The sequence below is a fragment of the Papaver somniferum genome, chromosome 3 (genome assembly GCF_003573695.1).
Source record: "Papaver somniferum cultivar HN1 chromosome 3, ASM357369v1, whole genome shotgun sequence".
Classification (NCBI taxonomy): Eukaryota; Viridiplantae; Streptophyta; class Magnoliopsida; order Ranunculales; family Papaveraceae; genus Papaver; species Papaver somniferum.
Window position 1 is genome coordinate 194,769,076 of NC_039360.1, and position 22,795 is coordinate 194,791,870.

Sequence of the window (22,795 nt, forward strand, 5' to 3'; positions counted from 1 at the left end):
GCATTAACAATTTCAGACACTTTATGATTAAACTCATCAAATGATTCTCTATCTGCCATATGAAGGTTTTCCCAATCATAATTTAGGTTTTGAAACCTAGCTTCTTTTTTACAGGTATTTCCTTCAAATACGGTTTCTGAGATATCCCAGGATTCTTTAGACTTCGTGCACGTAGTCACATGATGCCGAAGATCTTTGGTAATGGCATGTATAATAGCATTTAAGCCGTCAGAATTTTGCTTTGCAGCAAGGATTTCTTCTGGACTATATCTACCAATATCCTTAGGTATAGACACATCGCCTTCTGTATTAACTGGAGAAGTATAGCCATTAACAACACGTACCCATGTTTGAAAATCACGAGCTTGAAGAAAAGCGCGCATAGTGATTTTCCACCACAAGTAGTTTGATCCATCGAAGACTGGTGGTACGTTTATGGAGATAGAATTTCTGTCCATAGAGTCAGATCGCTTACAAACACAGACTTATGAGGTCTTTAAAAGTGTTTGCTCGCTCTGATACTAACTGAAAAAATGGGGGTACAACAACCTCACCCAATATTTCTCTTAGCAATCTCTATGGACTAACTCCAATATACTTTCAAGAGAATCAACTAGACAGTCAGACTCAATCTTACGAAAAGTATATCAAAGATTTATATGTCAATCTCTCAATTCAATCCGCAATCAAACAAATAATAATTTGCGAGCTCGATTGAATATAAGAGATAAACTTGAACGGTACCAAAGACCAATGTTCAAGGATCAATCAATTTCAATCACCAACCAAAGGTTGGATTTACCAATTGATCGATTCAACGCAAAACCTGTGATATTTCAATTATATAACAAAATATAATGCGGAAAAGAAAAAACACAGACACCAGAAGTTTTGTTAACGAGGAAATCGCAAATGCATAAAAACCCCGGGACCTAGTCCAGATTGAACACACACTGTATTAAGCCGCTACAGACACTAACCTACTACAAGCTAACTTCGGGCTGGACTGTAGTTGAACCCCAATCAATCTCACACTGATCCAAAGTACAGTTGCGCTCCTTACGTCTCTGATCCAAGATGGATACTACGCACTTGATTCCCTTAGTTGATCTCACCCACAACTAAGAGTTGCTATGACCCAAAGTCGAAGACTTTAATAAACAAATCTGTCTCATACAGAAAAGTCTACATGAATAGATAAATCTGTCTCCCACAGAAATACCTACGAATTTTTTTCCGTATTTTGATAAATCAAGGTGAACATAAACCAATTGATATACCAGACTTATATTCCTAAAGAACAACCTAGCAATATCAATCACCTCACAATAATCTTAATCGACTAGCGAAACAAGATATTGTGGAATCACAAACGATGAGACGAATGTGTTTGTGACTACTTTTCTATCTTGCATATCAGAGAAATTAATCTCAAGCCAATCTTACAATTGTACTCAAATACGATAGAAACAACAAGATCAGATCACGCAACTACAGAGAAAATAGTTGGGTCTGGCTTCACAATCCCAATGAAGTCTTCAAGTCGTTAACCTACAGGGTTTCGTGAAAAACCTAAGGTTAAAGGAGAATTGACTCTAGATTATACAACTAGTATCACACAGGAGGTGTGGGGATTAGGTTTCCCAGTTACTAGAGTTCTACTTTATATAGTCTCCAAATCAGGGTTTGCAATCTAAGTTACCTTGGTAAAAAAGCATTCAATATTCACCGTTATATGAATACCTGATTAGATTCAAGCTAATATCTTTCAACCGTTAGATCGAACTTAACTTGTTATACACAAATGAAATGTAACTTCATTTAGGTTTGAGTAACCGTACCTAAACGTGTACACTTAGTTGGTTCAACAATAGTTAACCAATGGTTAGCCATATGAGCACTTTCATATCAACCCTATTCATCTTCACCATAACTAGTCCAAATGACTCAAAAGAACTAGTTAGAGAGTTGTTCGATTGCTTAGATCTCATATAAGTATACAAGACGCAAGCAAAAACGATTTTGATTCACTCGAATTGATTCATGAACAATTATAGCGGCGGTTTGCAAAGATTGCATTCCCTAATTTATAAATGTCTTAGTTCACGAATAAACCGTTTTTAGAAAATAACCCGCTTAAGTACGCATATCGTTACACATACTTAAGTACCCGGATTGAGCTTGTTTTTGGTTCACAAACTTCAGCAGAAATTCACGGGATGTGAACTTCCGACAGTATGCATACAAATATGTGGACTTAGTTCCGGACATCCTAATCTAATAAAAGTACGCATACTTTGGTTCAAGGATTTTGGACTTACACAGGTATGAGTTCACATACAATGTTTATATCCATCCATGGTTATATATTCTAAACTTTCATTTCAATCATTGAAACTTTCTTAGAGGATGTCATATAGTTGTTATTCACAAACTATTTTTCATCAAAGTGATTTTCAAGTTATTGAAATGATCAACATGACTTTCGTCACGAGTAAAGATGAACTTGGCCAAAGCGAAAGCTTACCAACACATATTTCGAGAAATGGATAAGCGAGATAAACTCGGCTCGAAATAGCAAATGTGTATAATCGAAGTCTATATAGCATTACGACTTTTGTCTCAAGATATGAGATAGAATAGATAGACTTTTGAGTGATAGATAAGTTCAAGTATCCACATACCTTTTTGTCGATGAAGTTCCACCAGTTCTTTGAGTAGTTCTTCGTCTTTGCATGATGAACGCCGTGGAGTCTAGAGCTCAACTACACTTATTATCCTAGTCCGATATTTAGCTATAAGTAGACTAGAAATCAAGATAGTTTTGGCAACTAAACTTGGCAAACAAACTTGAGATAGCAACGCTTGCGAGTTCGACCGAGCAATGCTCTAACAGATTTTACCAATGGTAGTGTTATGGTGATTGTGGATGGTGGTCTTGGAAGAATTTTGTTTAAATTGAGGGTTGTGAACCTCTAGAATTTCACTGGCTTGTATAAACAGTTGGTAGGTGTTCTTGTTTTCTTGTACTTTTCCAGTTATTGTGGTAGTAATATTAAGGCTTTGAATGATTCTTGTTTGTTGATTTTGAGAGTTGGGGTAGGTGTTCTTCTCTCTAATGGTTTTAGTAGTGATGGAGTAGTCCTGAAAATGCAAAAATTGATGACAATCTTGATGAAGTAGTTTAGGAATCCAAAAATTGAGAGGAAATTGAATTAGGTATAGCACGAATTGCTTCTCGAACTTGATAGTTACATTAGAATTTTGCAAAACAAACACTTGAGAAAATCTTAGGTCATGCTTACAGAACAGAGCTCTATACAAGTTGTATGTCTTGATATCATAAACTTCTTTTTTTCATCATATTTTATCTTATAGCCTTGTAAAAGTGTTATTATCAAAAAAATTTAATCTTCTAGCCTTCTGGTAGTTTAAAATTTGCCGATGAATACTAAAATTCGAGAATACTGATTACAATGTAATAATAGAGGCCGGACAAATGAAGATCCACCTTATCAATATAATATACGCCTTTCATTACTTTGGTTAACTTTTAAGATGACAACAGGAGGCCTTGCATTTGCACTTGTGTTTTACAGCTGCCCCTATCTGGGCAACCAAACCTCATTGACGGGTTTACGGTCTGAGTTGTGGAGACTATAGACAGAGGATCATTATTTTTACAGCTAAGACTACACTGACCCTGCTTTGCTATGTCCCAACAAATGGATGTGCACATTCAAATGTCTTACATTACTCCTCCAGGGTTCATAATACTCAACTCAAATTACCTTTCTATTGACAAACACCACTTATTTGGAGAAAAAGAACAAACACAAGAATCACAAACCACGACTGCAGAAGTAACCCAAGAGTTGATGAAGAGCGATGAAGCTGATGTTTTCCCGTAATGGCGTTGTCAAATTCCTGAAGAGAGAGAAAATCAAAAGAAACTTAAAGAAGTAGAACATAAGAAAACAAAGAATCAAGAACCAATGCAAACTCATAACATAGCTAAGCAACTACAGGAGCGAATGTGGATGACACACATTCCAGTGGTGCTCATCGTGAAGTTCTGTTACGTTTAAGCTCTGGTCTGTTGCTTCTAATTACTTTTTACTGATGATAATAGAGATGAGAATGCTATGGGCTGTAAACATGGATGCAATTCAATGGCTTTTCAATACTAATTCTGGAAGGAAAAAAATTCTTATATATGCTAGTATATAATAATAATTGATTTTAGTTGAGATGAGCCCTGGAAACACATACCGAACAATATATTCAATGGGATATAGACTTAATCGCTATGAAACGAGGGAAATCAATTTGTATTCTCGGATAGTATTTGTGATAGCTTGCTCAACTGGCAACCTCTCCAAGCTTGATGCACCATAGAATCCATGAACACCCTTGGTTCTCCTCAATACAAACTCTGCTTCCTTAGGACCTGATATTGGGCCTGCAAATAGCATTTGCATGCGAGAAAAAGGTTTAAGAAATAAATAAACTCAAATCAAAGATGTTGAAAGCGCCCCAGAAAATACCTCCATGACAGAGTATAATAACATTGGGATTAATCACGGAAGCTGCATCCGCAATTGCTTGTACAATAACAACGCTATCTTCCAAGGAGATGGCTGTCTTTGCACCGATTGACCCTGATGTAGTTAGCCCCATATGCGCCACGATGATATCAGCACCAGATTTTGCCATGGAAATTGCTTCATCTGGATTGAAAGCATATGGTGTTGTCAAGAGTCCCATACTATGTGCCTTCCTAATCATCTCTACTTCCAAGCTGACCAGGAAATGAACAAATTTGGAGAATGACCATACGAGGATAAGAATATAAAGCAAATCACCAAATTAAAGATGATAAGATCTTCTTTCAAGGCTTACCCATATCCCATTCCTGTCTCCTCCAGATTTTTCCTAAAATTACCATCAAATAGTCCCACAGTCGGAAAGTTCTGCACACCGACAAAACCTAGTGACTCTAACTTCTTTAGAAAGTAGTCCATACGGCGAAATGGATCAGTTGCACACACACCTGCAAGAACAGGGACTTCCTTTACCACCTGCACAACATTGAAAGTCAAGTCTTTCAGAGCTGCACATAGATATCTAACAGCAATCTGGTTCATACCAGCAGACCATGAGTCATTAAACCAAGTTTTTCCAACACCTCTATCTCTAGGTTCTAAAGTGCCTATTGAGCTAGTGTTCGAGAGCTGTGACTTACAGGTAATACTTCATTTGCCATGTCAAGTACCACTGCATTTGCATCTGCAAAAGGCAACATACCAGCCAAAGAACCCCTTCCTGACATGCGGAAGCGCCCTGAGTTGTATACAAGTATCAGATCTACACCCCCTATTTCTTCGAACTTAGCAGATATGCCCGTTCCTGCACCAGCTCCTATTATTGGTATCCCTTTGTTTATTTGCTCTCTCAGGTGCTGCAATATTTTCCGAGTTCTCCGCAAAGTTTCTATAGTGATGATCAATAATTAACTGTTAGCATGCTTGAAGGGGAAATACATATATGTGTATTTGTATGTGACTTCTTTGTGGAATTAACCACAAGACTTGTTAAACTATAACCTGGTCTTGCATCAGGAAAGTCCGTTGGAATGGAAAAACTTGCAGTAGGACTCGAGATACGTTCGTGCGAAATGGGTTTCTCTTGGTGGTCTTGATTTGCTTCAAGGATGTCCTCTCGATGACTTCCTTCTTTAAGATTATCAACAGTTATCTCCAAGAAAGAGTCAACCAATGCATTTGCAAATGCAGCATCATTTATATGATAAGGACACCTCTTTACCTATCAAGAGGAAGTCACGTTTTTTAGAAAGGCAATAGAGAGAAGGCGGGGTACGACAGTAAACAGATATATAGAACAGTAACTTTACCTGCCGATTGCCGTTAGTTACAACAAGCCTCTCTAGTTCATTAATAAGAGTTGTGGTAGCATTCGGATCATAAAAGGGTTTCCCAGGTGCATCAAGGGAAGATAGACCCTTCTGCGGAAGGCAAATACGTATTTTCGATGATGCTTTATTAAATTTGCTCGCAATGAAAGAAGCAATTTTTTTGTTTTCATCTGCCGTTGTTCGCATGACTGAAATCTGCAGATGGTTGACATAGATGGATTCAGTTACTAAAATGATATTTTTGTTACATAGAAGAAATAAGTAGTCATCACAACAATTAGCATAACATTCATTCAGATATAGCTATTCTAATGACAACAACAATACAGATCTGATTCAGTTAGTAAAATAAGCAAGTTAACCAAAAAAAAGAACCAAACAAAAAAAACGAATAGATCCAGGCAAATATGTACCACAATTACCTGGTCATTGTGTACTAGAATATTTCTTTGATGAAATTCGGAAGGTATGCTGTTTTTAGGTCCAAAATTCACCACATCCAAGGCCCCTATGCTCAGAACTAAGGGGATCTCCTTCTCTATAATAGCATCAAAGCGAGAACTGTCACAGGGCATAATACCTCCCACAACATAATCCGCTACTTCAGATGTGGTGATGTCCAAAACAGCCTAAATATGACCACAATAGACATTCTTTGAGTGAATATATACCATAAATCTTGAATTTTCCTTTTCTGTTATAATAACGTAGACAGTACACATGAATCATTGTACTCAGACCTTGGGACAAAATTTACCTCATGCATGGGACTCTAGAAACCAGTAATTGTTACATTAGAATATACCTGTATGGACCCGTGTCTAACCAAATCCTCCATAGCTTTGCCACCAACCCCAGTTGCATGGAAAACCAATGCTTCATAACCCTCAGTCTCCAGTCTTTCTTTAACTGCATTTACACATGGAGTAGTAATACCGAACATAGTTATGCCCACAGTTGGTTTTTTACTCATCTTACAAGTATCTCCCAAATCCAAAAGTCTTCCAACTACCATCCCCGCGATAGCCGCACCAGCATTAGACAATACTACCCGGCTTACGCTATTAATCCCACAAATATCCACCACTGATGGCAGCAACACCAAATCAGACGTCCCAATATAAGAACTCGTCTGACCACTTGCTACAGTTGATATAATGAATTTAGGAATTCCTAATGGAAAAGATCTTAAAGCAGCAGATATTAGAGATGTTCCTCCACTACCTCCAAGGCCAATGGCTCCAGCAAGAGTTTTATTTTCATGAGTTTTCCTGAGAAAACAATCAAGTGCCTTACTCATGACAGATATAGCTTCACTTCTCTCATTAGGAAGACTATTAAAGGGTTGTTGTTGCTGCTGAGTCTCGTAGTAGCAAGATAAAATCTCCTTTCTAGTCACACATGAAAATTTTCCAAAATTCTCGATTTCCTTCTGACTAGCTGAAACATCCACAACTGTCACTTGCACCTAACCAAAAACACCAAGATTGAAGCATCAATTACAGATATCAATCAGGATCAAAAGCAACATTTTGCTTTGGTATTGGCGCTCATTAAAAGCACCACCACGGGCAACAATGAGAACCCACATTTCTGTGCCCATCGAAGTGTGTACTTTTCAGTTCAGTATATGGTAAAGGCCTCGACTCAATGAAACTAATTTTATTATATTTTGCTAGAAAAGAAAGATACATTAACAAAGAGAAAAGATAAATCAGATTTAGGCCAAATGGAGGATCACTTTCCAACCATTCACCTGAAACACTGAATCTTCTACTGTATTTGGCTGCTCTGTTAGCCCAGCCATTAAATTTGTAGCAGCAGTTGTAGTAATGGAGGTCTCTATGAGAGGATTGGTGATAGTAATAATGGCTAAGTCAAATAGGGGCCTGTACAGCGTTTATGAAGTGAACAAGACAGATTATGAATCATGCAGCTCATCAGGTCATTTTATTGCGAAAGTGTCTCGGGGAGCAGGACGTGACGTGTGGGAAATTGAGGAACCGAGACCCTATTACTTTATCAGTGGCGGAAGTTTTTGTAGACAAGGTATGAAACTTGCTGTTTTTGTTAAAGAACTGCCACCACCAGCAAAATCACCCTGGAAAAGTGGGGCTCCAACACTGCCTAATTTCAGTAGTAGCTTATCACTACTGTTGCAGCAGCAGCAGCAGCAGCAGCACTGGCGGTATTGAAGTTTGGTGTTCATGATTAGCTTATCATGTTTCCCGTTCATTTGTAATTGCCAAACACAGTTTCTATGTGATGATTTAAAATTATTAGTAGAAATGCAGCAATATGCGCATATGCCAAGGATATAGATGATTAGGTAAAACGACTGGTGATTGCAGAATCTTACTATCTAGTTTTATGTATTTTGAAGTTTACTTATGTAGTTGAACTAAGTGAGTGTATTTCATCGAATTTGATCCATAATGGTATTATCTATCTGTCTATACATACTGTTTCTTACACTCAACACTTACATTTATCATCGTATAGAAAAGATTTTGACGGCTGAATATTTTGTAGAATGATACTGTAACTATACAAATTCTCGTGAAAGTAGTGGACACTGGAAACTTAAGATCTGGGATGAAATATAGAACTAGTTTTAGGAAGACGAGATCAATTGTAAGCTCAGTGATTATGGAGATGAATTTAAGAAATATGTTTGAATTCTGTGGACATTGCACTTGTTTGGAATGCTGAAATGTTATCGCATGGTTCAGAATGCCGCTTTAACATAACCACAGATTGAACAAGTAAAGAAGGACAAAACACAGAAGTAGATTGAATAATAGAATTGCAGTCACATAACCTAATAAACACTATTATATAACCCGTTTAAGGTCCTATTATCTATCATGGAATTTGAAGAAAAAGCAAGAGATGAAGCAGATAAACGTTGAAATGAATATCACGTTTTCCTTGAACCTAATTGAAGAAAGAGAAGATGAAAGGAAGAGATATCTTACTTTAAAATTACTGTTGTTGGAAAATTTGCTGAGATTTGATTCAACTGAGCTTGAGAGAAATAGAAGTTCCTCGAGCTTTGTATCAGCAGTTGCAATGCAATAAACTCTGAATTCCTTGGCCATTTTTGATGTTTCTCTTTCTCTTGAACTTTTTTTTTTTGAAGGGCTTTCTCTTGAACTTGAAGACTGGGAATCTAGGTTTTCAAATTCAGTAGCTGTAGAAGTTTTTAAGAAAAGTTTCACAAGATCTTTTTAGGTATCACACTTTCTACTCAGTAAGCTTCATCAGCTAGTCCCTGCAGTGAAAAGCCTCTCGAGTAGTTGTGAAAATGGACAAAATTGCTGTCGCAGTACCATTACAATGAGTCATAGATAACACGTAGCAGCTGAGCGAACGACCACGAGCGGTTTCGTGGTGCAGTTGCATCAGCCTAGCACACCGAATTGGGGAAGCCAATATGATTTTTGCCAAAAAGAAAAGCAGATTGTACTCGAATGTACACCAACAGTTGATCCCCGTTTATTTCCTCCGGAGGTTTACTGATTGATCAAGCAGACTTTTACATACAGGATATTCAGTAGCAAAAAAAAACTTGGTTAAACGTGAAATCAACTGTCAAGTTGGCATGAACAAGCAGCATCCTCTACTAATCTCTCATTACATCACAGAATTGACTTTTACAGAACCAATACGTGGAATTCTACATACGAATTTAAACTCCACTCTAGTATTCTTCACCCCTTCAAAGAACATGAATAAATGATGTCAGTCACAACAAACCTAGTGAAACCCACCTAAAATACAACACACGCCATTTCCTCCTACCAATTAGTTCTACGCTTCTACTAGTGTACATTAAATAATAATAATATTACAAATCTGGCTGATGGAACAATACATATGATTTTTTGTTATGCTTGTGATTTTCCTCTCCCTCTGCCTCTTCGGCTGTATTTTCCAATTTTCTTTTCCTCTTGCGGTTGCTTCCCCACCAAAGTACGGTTTAACTTCCTTGAAGTTGGTTCATTTTCAATCAAGTGCCTGCTTGAACTAGTATCAGGGCCAGTGGCACCACTATCTATTTCTTCATCATTGTCACTTGGAATCACAACCGAAGCTTTGCTTAAAGGCTCACATGTCTCTTCTTCCAATGGCACAAGGCCTATTCCCAACCTACTCTCACTTGACCCCTCATTCTCTGGTCCTGCAGACAAACTGAATTGAAGGACTGTGTTATTTAAGTTTCTTTTTTTGAAAGTCATTTAGCATTATGCAATTCCATTAGAAAATCACCTTGATGCCAATGGAGGAGCACCATTAGCAGTAATTCTTTCAGTTGTTCCATTAATTTCCTTCAATGGACTTGAACCTCCTGGCAGTTTTGAATCTGCAAATATAGTAGCAGAATTTGCAGAATTAAGAAGATGGGAAATGCAAATGACCCCTAATACTAACACATATCAGCTCAAAATTAACATGAATAAACCACAATTCTCTAATTTCAGTATTGGCCACCGAGGGATTTGTACTTTGGACGGTGTTTGTCGTGTAAAACTCATAACAGTAACAGTATATTAGTTTGAACATCAATATGCAATTTTTCGAGTTACGAAAGCATGAAACAAGTCATCTAGCAAGAACCTGTGTTTCTCACTGAGTGCTTGCTAGAATATGAGTCGAATAAAAAAGATAACCTAGACGTTCTATGTAATAACAGCAATCTTTCGAGTTAGGAAAGCATGAAACAAGTCATCTAGCAAGAACCTACGATATCCACCTTGGTTCTCAGAGAGAATCTTAGTTATGTGTTTCTCACTGAGTGCTTGCTAGAATATGAGTCGAATCAAAAAGATAACCTAGACGTTCTATGTAATAAGAGCAATCTTTCGAGTTAGGAAAGCATGAAACAAGTCATCCAGCAAGAACCTATGATATCCACCTTGGTTCTCAGAGAGAATCTTAGTTATGTGTTTCTCACTGAGTGCTTGCTATGAATATGAGTTGAATAAAAAAGATAACCTAGACGTTCTATCTAATAAGGGCAATCTTTCGAGTTAGGAAAGCATGAAACAAGTCATCTAGCAAGAACCTATGATATCCACCTTGGTTCTCAGAGAGAATCTTAGTCATGTGTTTCTCACTGAGTGCTTGCTATGAATATGAGTCGAATAAAAAAGATAACCTGGACGTTCTATGTAATAAGAGCAATCTTTCGAGTTAGGAAAGCATGAAACAAGTCATCTAGCAAGAACCTATGATATCCACCTTGGTTCTTAGAGAGAATCTTAGTTATGTGTTTCTCACTGAGTGACCGAGTGCTTGCTATGAATAAGTCGAATAAAAAAGATAACCTAGACGTTCTGTGAAACAATTTGGCAAAGAATAGGAGAGAAAAAATGGCTGTTTCGAGGAAAAGGTTTTATTCTACAAAAACCAGGTCCACATGGTTTATTAACATCTTTTTCTCTAGGAATCTAACTAATATTCTATCTTTCTACAACAATTTATCTCTTTTTACAGGTTTCTTTTTTCTTTTACATGTCTACATTTGGAAATTGGTGGTAGAAACTAACACGCTTCAATCACAATCCTTGCTTCCATCCCTTCCTTTCTTGCTCCCGCTTCTGGCTAAGTTTTAACATCAATATTTTCTTTAAATGCCTAATAGAACCTAAGAATAACAATTGGAACACAAAACAAGATACCTGAAATGAATACAAATAATTCATAGAGATTTAGCAAACAAATTTGAGGACTACCAACATACCGTCTCTGTATTCCACTTCGGATGTGTTGTTAACGCGAGCTGTTTCTTCCACCGATTCCTTAAAGCGGGGATCCTCCAAATCCTTCAGATTCATGATCACGAAGTAAATAAAATAACAACAATAAACTTTCAAACCTAGAACACATAAAATCCCCTTTATATTCCAAAACATAAAAGAATGAGACCTGATTTTTATTTGACAGAATCACGGCTGGGACAGAGGAAGTAGTTTCAATTGCTAGCCCATCATTTTCCATCATCATAGCAGCAGAATCAATTGATTTTGTAGTTGGTTCAACTTTTGAATGCTCCCCATCTCTTGAGGCAGTACGACCATCTTTATGGCCCAACTCTGATGCAGATGGTTGAATATGAATAGATGAATCTGATAGAAGCATAGCTTCTTCTGACTTCAAGCGCACTCTTCTTAATTCAGCAAGGATCTCCTGTGAATTGTTGGCAAGAGGGCTTCTTCTGGCGAACTGTGCATGAGTTTAAGAAACAATTATGAAACGATAGAGCTGTTATTTTACTTGCAATTGTTAGATAAGAAATATCATACCAAATACGAGTTAATTGAGCTTAAGAAAAATTATAGTAGCATTCATAATATGCAGTAAGGAAATTATAAACATGGTATTTGGAGTGGAACCTTTGATGAAAATACAGAACGATCACTAATAGGGGTCTCCTCCTTAACTAGAGGAATCCGAATAGGTGACGGTGTTCTGAATCCAACATGGCTTGATGATGGAGAAGCCCAAGGAGGCCTGGATCTCATATATGTCTTCGCCATCAGCACAGGAGAACCCACTTCCCCTTCAGTGACCTGCATAATATGGTTAACACTTAACACTAAGATAATCATCACCCAAATAAAAAGATGCTCTGAAAAAAATGAAGTTGAACCTAGTACAGAGGACGCAAAAATCACTAGAAACACGAGATAAAGATCACTTACATCTATGTACTTATTAGAAGGGCTAGCAGTGAGGGCTAGAGGGCTATTTTCCAACTTTGGAGATGACTCGGACTTCTTCTCCTCCAACCATTTCTTAGACTCCATTATAGCTGCATAGTGAAGAGCAAGAGGCCCAGAAGAAAGAGAATCGACACCATAGCCCATATACGAATTCGACTTCCGACCTTCTTCACCAAATTGTGCAGCACCTAGACTAGCATTTCCACCCTCCCTAGAGGCATGGCACTCGACAACTCGTGATTGAATAATCTTTGTTAATCTGTTGCATTCGTCCCTGGTGAAGTAAAGGAGACCAACATATGAGAGTTAAGAGCAAACTGCAAAAGGATACTGAACGGTTTCTAACTATGTCAAGCTTTCTTATGATGTCCAGAACACAACTTACAGAACCTGGTTGAATTACCTTCTGTACAAGTTACACACAGTAACAGAAACATTTACAAAAAGAAACCAAAATAATCTCAACTAGCAAAAGAGAAAGAATAGCAAAGAACAATCCATTTCACATTTGAAGAAAAACAAGAGAAACTATATTCATAGTAGCTTCAGTATGAACTGGGCAAGAACGAAACATATGCTACAAACTCGTGAAGCCTCCATGGTGTTGTTTTTGCTAAAGGACCCTCGGAAAAAAAAAGTGTTTTTCAACTTCACCTCCTAGTTTGTTAGTTTATATTGTCCACCAATTTGACGTATACAATTAATCAAGAATACTTATTTTCCTGTAATTTACCTCAAACCTATAATCACTTGCGTTACCTTGAAAATGTTTCTTGCATAAGTAACCGTTCAATTTGAAGCTTGGATTCACTCCTTTGCGCAACTGCTAGTGGCTGCCTCTCAAGGAACTTTGTTCTGTGTGATTCTATGGTGTTCTGTATATAAAAAGAACAAAGGGATCCATGACTATAAGTTCACAGCTAGTACCAAAAAGAAAAATCACAATTAGAGAATTATGTAGCCAGTGACTACCTGATTTATACCATCTGACCGTTGTGAAATATGGTCATTGTTGTCATCACTACCACTCTCTGCTCAACAAAAACAAGAACTTTTACTAAAGATGCCAAGATTTCAAATCAAAAATAGATTCGCTTTTTCTACATAAATAGTCCAAAACAAAACTGACTATAAAATACTATATCATGCCAAGCCTAACTATTAATCAACACAAATTTGACTTCAAAACCACCTTGACTAAATAACAGCAACTACAATTACTTTAGAAAAAAACAGAAAAGGTAACAAGAGTTTACACAATATCTATAAGATACAGTTTCACATTTCCAGTACTCGGTTGTAAAGATTGACCCAGGTGCAAACTAAACATATTCATACGACATACAATATTTTCTGTCTTCATAGTTATATCAACTAAAACGTTTTCCTTGTCGTTCCAGAGAGAACAAAATCTAAAAACTCTAGGGGATACATGTAATAGAGACGCGAACCAAAAACTGGAGATTTTTTACTAAAACAGAATCAAAACCATCTCTCTTCAAAATTTCAGAAAAATAATTCTCAGCCTTGTTATATTCACCAAATACCCAGTAAGAGTTGGTATCTCAACAGATACCAAACCCATACCCTACAAATTATCCAGCAAAACAAAAAACAAGTAACAATTTAAAAATCAAGTAAAATAGGGATTTGAACAGTACTAAATAGCTAAAGTTAATTAATACCTTTAAAAAATTCATTATAGGGGATTTTCTCCTTATATCTTTCACAAAGTTTTTGAAAGGAAGTCCCAAACCTCAGCTAGATTGATCCGATAATAAAAATTCTACCACTAATTATTAATATGAAGATGTCATTGTGAAGCAAGGCTTCCCTTTAACCAAATCCCACTGCCCAGGAATTTCACAAATAATAGACATAACAGCATGTAGTACTCAACGCTCTTTAGTTTAGTATAAAGTCTAATTAATTCGAGGTGGGAGCAATATTGTTTATTTGTACAGTATAATGATTAGTAAGCTAGCCAATAAACACCAATCAGCAGCCAATATATGATTTTCGATTGTTGTTACAGTAAATTAACTATGTGACAATGTAGATGAACTCAATGACAAGACCCACTGCATCAAATCTTCTATTAAAAGGAAAGAACAAATTAGGTTAGCACCAAGAACAAATTCCATTAACTCTAGAGAACACAAATAATATACATGCCTAAAATTAAGGATTTTCTCTTACAAATTCACAACAGCAGTAACAATTTAAAACATCATTCAAGTAAATGGGATTTCGTTTAGCATTTCTATTACCGCTGAAGTTTTCGATAACTTACCAAAGCCACTAAAACCCCAAAATATTAACACAATCTACCATAAGTCAAACACAAACCCTAGAATTTCAAAACCAAAAAACTAAACTAAAATTCAAAATTATCACAAGAAAACGAACTTACCGTCAATATCCTCATCGTCATCATCATCACTATCATTATCAGAAGAAGAATGAGAATCTTGAGAACCAAAAACAGTTGAAACTATCTTCCCAGCACCATTAGCTATCATACGAGATGCCGGGACAACAAATCCAGAAAACCAACCATTCTTAGTAATTTCAGTAGACTGAGATGATGAAGAAGCAGCAGGAGCAGGAGAAGGTCGAGCATATGGAGAGTAATTCACAATTCTTCTACCTCGTGACATTTTCCCTCCTACAGATTCATTATCAGAGTTTCTGCGAACCCTAAAAAAACTCGCCATTGAAATCCACTAGTGAAATTTCTGGAGAGCAAATTTATTGAGAATTTTTCTTTTCCTGAGAATTTTATAGAGGGGATGAGAAATCGATCTCGGGAAAGAAGAAGAACGACATTCTTTTCTTTTTCCTTTTTGTGTGTTTGAAAATTGAAACAGTTAAAGAGAAAAAACGGAATTTTCAGATATGGGTAGGTGTTTTATGAGGTGTTTAGTGGAACTGTAAATGTTTGATGTTTTGCATGTTATTGAACTGACACATGTATTAAATAATGGGGACCACGTTTTTGGGTGTGCATCTAATTTGTTTGTGGATATTTACCGGGGGCAAAGCATTTTTTTTAAGCATGGTTTTTATTAAATTATTTAGAGGGCAGTGCAAAAATAATAGTGACTGTTTAACCCAGTGATGATGCAAAGCCACAAGGAATGGGGTATGGAAAAACATACTGAAGTCCACTTTTTTTTATGCATGATGGTGTGTCTTTTCAGCCGAGGAATGGGAAATCTATAAGATTCTGGATGGACAAATGGACTGTAAATGGATCATTGAAGGATAGGTTTCCAACTATATATAAAGATGTGAGTCAGAAAAATGTAAGTATTGCAGAGATGGTGGTTAATGGGAGACTGCAGTTCAGCTCTAGAAGAAGACTGTATCCTGAGGAGCAGTTGGAATGGGATAGATTATGCGATGAATTGGGTCATGTGCTTGATTTTGCTGAGGAGGAAGATGAAATTTCTTTTGAAGGGGAATTTTATGTCAAGAATACTATAATAGGCAGTTGGAGGGTAGAACTATGTGCACTTTTGAGAAGTTTCTATGGAAGAGCAACATACCTTCCAAAGTTAGTTCATGTTATGGGCTAACTTTCATAACTCTCTTCCAACCTTAACTATGTTAAGCCACAGGGGGTGGATGTTCAAAGTAAGTTATGCTTGTTCTGTCAACAGGAGGAGGAAGTTGCAGACCACATTTTTCTTCATTGTTCATATGCTGCAGAAGTTTGGGGTTTCTTTGTTAAGGCTTTCAAGATTTCTTGGTGTTTTCAAGCTAAGATTTTGAAGCATTTTTAATCATGGAGGATGAATAATCTTCAAGGGAGAAGCAAGAAGATTTGGTGGATAGTTAACTATGACATTTTCTGGCATTTATGGAAGGAAAGAAGTTCTAGATCTTTAAGAGGGAGGCATAAGTTAGTTAATGAATTGATTCTGCTCATTCAAAACACTATGATTTTGTGGTGTTTTGAAACTGAGATTTTCAGAGGGTTTAGTGTTATCAAATTTTAATTCATTGGGACACAGTAATACACATGTGATGTATGTGTAGGACTTTGTTCTTGGCGTGTACGTACCTTTTTCTTTTAATACAACCTTCTCTTTTCAAAAAAAAAAATATTTAGAGGGTTGTTTTTTTTCTGGGATGGAAAGATTATACTAGTAATTATAGTAGTACAGTAAATTTTGCAAATTCATTTTTATCAAATATGTAGTAATAAATGCCGTATTCTTGGACTATTTGTTGCAACTTTGTAGACATATGTTGAAAATTTTTATCCTTACTTCCTTTGTAATGTGGTCTACTGCTGAATTATATGCTTTATATTTATTGGAGATAGTCTCAGTATAGATTTTTATTAAAACAATTTAATCAATTACTGTTGGTGGTGTCTCTTCCATCGGATCATTTATTCTTACTCCGACCACCATCTATCCCCTATCATGATCAGTGTAGTTCACAAATTCAACATAGAGATTTTCATCGAAATCATTACTTATATTGTAATCTAATACATAATTAAATCAAACTCTTGGAATGGATTTGCTAATCTCATAAGTGAATTCCAATTGTTGTAGCAATACTCAAGAAGGTATTTGATCGTATTAGGACTCTGGTCAACTGGGGTTAGAGAATAATAATCAATCTAAGGATTCTCTTAAAATACCTTCTCTGGTCGTTGAGAATTTAAAGGAACGGGAAGAGAACTTGGAGGAACGGGGAGAGAACTTGGTGGTGGAGTTGGGCGGCGGAGAACTTAATTGGAGATTTGAAATACCTAACTTTTAATCAGTCCTAATAGTGAAGAAAGGTGTTTTTAAGGTTCGAGATCTTGGTTTGGGACCGTGGGATTAAAAGGCATTTTGAGATCAGTGAGTATTGATGACACACAGGTTCTCGCACGTGGTGAATTAACTAGGTGGTGACAGTAAAACTAACGGACAGGGGGTTCCACCAATTATCAATTTTAAAAGGGGGTAATGCAAAATAGCTATTTATTTTGAGGGGAAACACAAAATCCCCCCAAGATTCAATGCTAGCTCTACAAAATTACCCTCTATGCTGGGAGTATGTAAAGAACATCGTGATACACGTGGTCTGGGATATAAAGGACTAGACGCTCCAATAAAAGGTCTTGTCTGCAATAAATAAAAGTGTTGTGATGAGCCAAATCCTGATTGTGAATATGACACAAAACTTGTTTACAACTGTAAATGGAAGAATGTCATATGGACATCTGACTCTTCAAATTACTCTGTGAAGAGAAAAAGTCATCGAAGGAAGAAGAAAAGTTCAAACTCCTTGTCTCACACTGAAGAAACTCTTGAATCTAAATTGTCTGTTTGATGCGTGTCGTAACCACAAAAAATTAATTAATATTTTTCCACCTAATTAAAAAGTAATATAGTATAGTCAAGTTCGTTCCCACGAGGAGCAAGAGGTTTTAGTTGTTTAGTTGTCACAAAAAAGGGGGGATTGGTTTTAGATTTTAAAAACAAAAGAAAGTAAATAAAGCAATTAAAAGTTTAAGTTGAAATCAATAAGAGATATTAGATCAAGGAATCCTTCTTCGTTGCAAAACAATGATTCAAGTTATGTTCTTTTCCACTTTTTATTAGTCACAGATTATCACCAACCGTAGGTAAAGCAGCTAGCTCAGTGCTAAAGCCCTAAATCGCTAGTATCACCGGATACAGAAGTTCTCGACTACCGGATTCTATTCACCAAACCACCTAGTAGTAGCTCACTCAAGATGTAATTTAGTTAAACGCATTAAGATTTATGAATTTATTAGGTTGATATTAGTAGTTAGACTCTTAGCTCAAGGTCTACTTGCTAACGTTGTTTCCACACACAATTGCTCCACGGAATCCCTCCGCAAGGTCTCGTGTTTGATACTTGTGTAAAGAGTCAACAAACGATTACTTATCCCCTAACTTTCACTAGCTTTAGATCAATTAACAAATCAATTTAGTTGGCCACCTAAACAATCTATCAATCAACCATGAATGCATAAACATTCCTATTAGTAAAAACAAACGATAATCATGTGAAAAACTTCAAAGTAGATTTAAAAACAAAACTCAAAACATGTTAAGAACTAGGAATTCATCCACAATCAATAAGAAAATTAGCTACTCATGTTTTTGAAATTCACACAAATAATTAAAGGGAGAATTTTTAAAGTTCACACAAATAATTAAAAGAAGAATTTTGAAAGCAAGCAAAAACACAAGTGTTGTGTGTGTAGAGAGGTAGAAGTTGTGTGGGCTTCAATTTCCTAACAATCCTCTTAGGAATAGAATCCCTTTCCTTTTGTAGCTCAACTTCCAAATCCTTGTCTTTGTAAAACTCTTCCACCTTCTCCTTCCAAATTCAAGCCCAATTCCTCAAACCCATGAGTCTACATGAGTCTAGAGAATTCTTCACAAAAATCTGCACTTTTGTTCGTCTGGAAAATTTCTCGGGATCACCGGAATCCGGCCTGAAAGTCACTGTCGTCTACCTGAGTATCACTGCCGGTCACCGGAGGAATATACCGTCTGATGCCGTTAAAGTGAACGGTCAAACTAACGGTCGTTGGTAGTTAATGGAGTCAAGGGAAGAGAGAGTCATCCATTGAGTCGGCAACGAGTCCGATGATTTGACTTAGCTGAATGGTATGACTTGCTTGGTTTGAATCGGCTCATCGGCCGGTAATGAGTTGACTCAGTTGAGAAATGATTTCAGAAGAGTCTCCCCTGTTTCTGGCTGTTTCCCGACCATTTTTCAGGCCATTATTTTTGGTCTTCTCCTGTTAAGAATCCTAAGCATACATATATTCATTTCAAGCACATTCATTCAAACACCACCAACAACTATTCTTTTATATCACCGGAAGCAACAACAGAACCCATTGTTCATCTCTTAATCCAGAAGCAACTGTTCTTTATCTGAACCTGACTGAACCCAGGTTTATTTCATCATCAATTATGTTCCAAACCCATGTCTCCAATCAACAGCACCACCATCTTCTTTCTCAATTTCAGTATCACCAGCTATCCATCCTTAATCCATTGACAAGATCATCACAAACCCGTTATTTAGATACGATTTGTAACTCATTTCAATTTCATCACCAGGAACTCAATTCTGCTCTGTGTCTAACACTGATAAACACCCATTCTCAGCATTTGAGCTTCTTCTTGTCTGCAAAACCCTAACTTCAATTTCTGCCATTACCCCTTAACTGCAATTTCTCTTGTTCATCTCAGAGAGCAACAACAACTCAATCAATCCCAACCCATCTTCGATTTCCATTACAGCCGCACAATCAACAGCATCTCTCTGAATTCAATTTCTTCATCTGATTTCTGTATTTCGAGTAGCAACGGATCAATAATTATCTTCATAGCTACAGTCAAACCCAACACCTTGATTTGAAACTCTCGAATTTCTTTCTTTCACTTCGATCGGATCTCTCGCTTTGTTGTGCCTCTATTTCTCTTTCTCAATTTCAGCAACACCAAAACAAACCCTAATTTCTTCATTATTATCTCATTCACTAACAGCTCGGCTTCGATCTAAAAGCTTGAGTTATAACTGTCGGAGAATCTCACAGAAACCCCATCTCCAATCTATGGATGTTCCATCATCTTCTCTATCTCGGATTCAGTCTTTCAATTTCACCTCTCGGTTCTGCTTATGGTTGCGCAGCTTTTCTTCCTTCTCAATTTCAGGTGCAAGGATAAATGAGAGTAATGAGACACTCTCTCAATCCTAGGGTTACAAATGATTGGGGTGGATTTAGACACCCCACTATATAAGAACCACCCAACTGGAAATCCCTTTATCTTCAGCTTGACTGTATTTAGTACTCCTCCAAATAGATTTGCCCCTTAACCTTGATTGGGCTCCAGATAGTGTTCGCCCATGAAATGACAATTTTGTTCTTTTTGCTCTTATTGGATGATTTCTTCTTCTTTTCCCCATAGCTTATTAAACAAATAAAAACAAAAAAATAATAAAAATTTCTCTTGTCATCATTTTTTTTTCCAATTTTTTTATTTATTTATTTTTTAATTTTACTTTTTTTTAGAGACAAGAGAAATAAAATACAAAACAAAGTGAAAATAAAAACAAACCATAGCCGTGGGAAAAATACTTTACCGCTTGATTCTTCACAACTTGTATCGTCTATCATAAACTTCAATAATTCTCACCTTTTGATTTTCTTTGCTCTTGTAAATAAGTCTTCAACATGTATATGTAAAAATCCGCTCATTATATGTTGCTTTACTTGGATATGAAATTTACTGTTTTCTTGTTCCGTTGCTTGTAAAACTTGAACTTTTCAACTTTCCTTGTAGATTTTGATGTCGCTCCCTTGTTGATGATGATGGTGTTTCTATGGATCCGTTGTTGTCGAGGGAGAGAATGGTGCTAACTGCAAATAAAACTACAAGAAGGATGCTTTCATCTATAGACGTCACCCTCATGATTGAAAAAATTAGCACTCAAGAGATCAAAGAGTAGTGCTTCTATTGGTGGGAGGTTGGGTAGCTCACCATTCTACCCGGAATTAACGTACGGTGACACACACTCAAAAGAAAGCTCTTTAGTTATTTATAAAGAAATATGGTCAGTGCCTCGCATGATATAAATAGGGTAATCTCCACTAATGATTGATCATCAACTCTAATAATGCATATCTCCCTGCTCCTAATCTGCATCACCGGCATGATTAAATCCATTATTTAACACTCTAACAAGCAAGAAATCCGAACGTAGTTCCCTAACACTTCCAAGTTCAATTATGTCGGTCAGAATTCTCTATGTAAACATACCTAGAAGTATGCTAGTGACTCTACAATCTCTAAAAGTTGGAGGTTTTATGCAAATTTATTATTTTTATTTTTTTTAATATGCTTAACCACTCCCCCACACTTAAACCTTACATTGTCCTCAATGTAATTGAATCGTCCAAGTAAAGTCAAGGTGGGAAATCCTAACATGATATGGAACAAGAAAAATAAATAAACAAAACAAAAATAAAATAAAAATAAAAGGTAAGAAATACAAAACCTATGGGTTGCCTCCCATTAAGCGCTTGTTTTAAAGTCGATGGGCCGACTTAGCTCTTGCTTCACAGTACTCCTCCAGAGGGAGTGAATCTTCAAATGAAAGTTCATTCACATCCACATATGCGATGTTCTCGTAGTATGGCTTCAATCTATGGCCGTTGACCTTGGAAACCGAGTTGTCTCTAAAACTAGTAATTTCAACTGCACCATAAGGAAAAACATTAGTAACAACATATGGTCCAATCCAACGGGACCTTAAATTTCCAGGAAATAGTTTAAGGCGAGAATGATATAAAAGGACTTTTTGTCCCACTTCGAAGCTTTTACGAGAAATCATCTTATCATGAAAAAGCTTGGTCTTTTCCTTGTAAATAAGGGCACTCTCGTATGCATCATTACGTATCTCATCTAGCTCATTTAGTTGTAACTTCCTTTGCTTCCCCGCTTCGTCATACTCCATGTTGCACTTCTTTATCGCCCAATAAGCCTTATGTTCAAGTTCAACGGGAAGATGACAAGCTTTACCATAAATCAACCGATATGGAGACATTCCAATTGGTGTCTTGTACGCCGTTCTATACGCCCAAAGTGCATCATTATGCTTAAAGCTCCAATCTTTCCTTGTAGTATTCACCGTTTTCTCAAGAATGAACTTGATTTCCCGGTTTGAAATTTCTGCTTGTCCACTAGTTTGTGGATGATAAGGCGTACCAATATTATGTGTAATGTTGTACTTCTTTAGGAGAGCATGGAAAGCCTTCTTGAAATGTGAGCCTCCATCGCTTATCACCACTCTTGGTGTACCATGCCTAGTGAATATGTTTTCTCTTACAAAATCACAAATAACTTGAGAATCATTAGTTTTTGTGGCTCTAGCTTCCACCCATTTCGAAACATAATCCACCGCAAGAAGTATATAAAAATTTCCATTTGAATTGACAAAAGGGCCCATAAAATCGATTCCCCACACATCAAAAATCTCAACGGTGAGGATTGGTGTGAGTGGCATTTGATTTCGAGCACCTAGATTGCCCGTTCTTTGACATCTATCACACGATTTACAAAAAACATGTGCA

At 36.8% G+C, this 22,795-nt stretch overlaps 2 protein-coding genes across 4 annotated transcripts; both read right to left on the reverse strand.

The window, feature by feature from the left end:
• Positions 1 to 3,512: 3,512 nt before the first annotated feature.
• On the reverse strand, positions 3,513 to 9,256 carry LOC113358341 (UPF0261 protein SACE_5696-like). 2 transcript variants are annotated; one of them, XM_026601884.1, is made up of 11 exons: positions 8,914 to 9,256; positions 7,160 to 7,403; positions 6,741 to 7,078; positions 6,358 to 6,564; positions 5,915 to 6,130; positions 5,607 to 5,826; positions 5,246 to 5,493; positions 4,903 to 5,081; positions 4,548 to 4,801; positions 4,273 to 4,462; positions 3,513 to 3,927 (listed from the first exon to the last, which is right to left on the reverse strand). In XM_026601884.1, the coding sequence occupies exons 1-10, from the start codon at positions 9,034 to 9,036 to the stop codon at positions 4,308 to 4,310; spliced, it is 2,184 nt and encodes a 727-aa protein (XP_026457669.1). In that variant the 5' UTR covers positions 9,037 to 9,256; the 3' UTR covers positions 3,513 to 3,927; positions 4,273 to 4,307. The 2 variants fall into 2 exon arrangements, with proteins under 2 accessions (XP_026457669.1, XP_026457668.1); XM_026601883.1 differs by having other exon boundaries at positions 6,741 to 7,403.
• A 231-nt stretch (positions 9,257 to 9,487) lies between these two features.
• Positions 9,488 to 15,519, reverse strand: LOC113358342 (protein KAKU4-like). 2 transcript variants are annotated; one of them, XM_026601885.1, is made up of 9 exons: positions 15,077 to 15,519; positions 13,636 to 13,694; positions 13,423 to 13,538; positions 12,643 to 12,937; positions 12,334 to 12,510; positions 11,867 to 12,163; positions 11,682 to 11,763; positions 10,208 to 10,301; positions 9,488 to 10,129 (listed from the first exon to the last, which is right to left on the reverse strand). In XM_026601885.1, exons 1-9 carry the CDS (start codon positions 15,378 to 15,380, stop codon positions 9,826 to 9,828), a joined length of 1,728 nt encoding a protein of 575 aa, XP_026457670.1. In that variant the 5' UTR covers positions 15,381 to 15,519; the 3' UTR covers positions 9,488 to 9,825. The 2 variants fall into 2 exon arrangements, with proteins under 2 accessions (XP_026457670.1, XP_026457671.1); XM_026601886.1 differs by lacking the exons at positions 9,488 to 10,129; positions 10,208 to 10,301 and adding an exon at positions 11,282 to 11,585.
• Between the last annotated feature and the right edge of the window lie 7,276 nt (positions 15,520 to 22,795).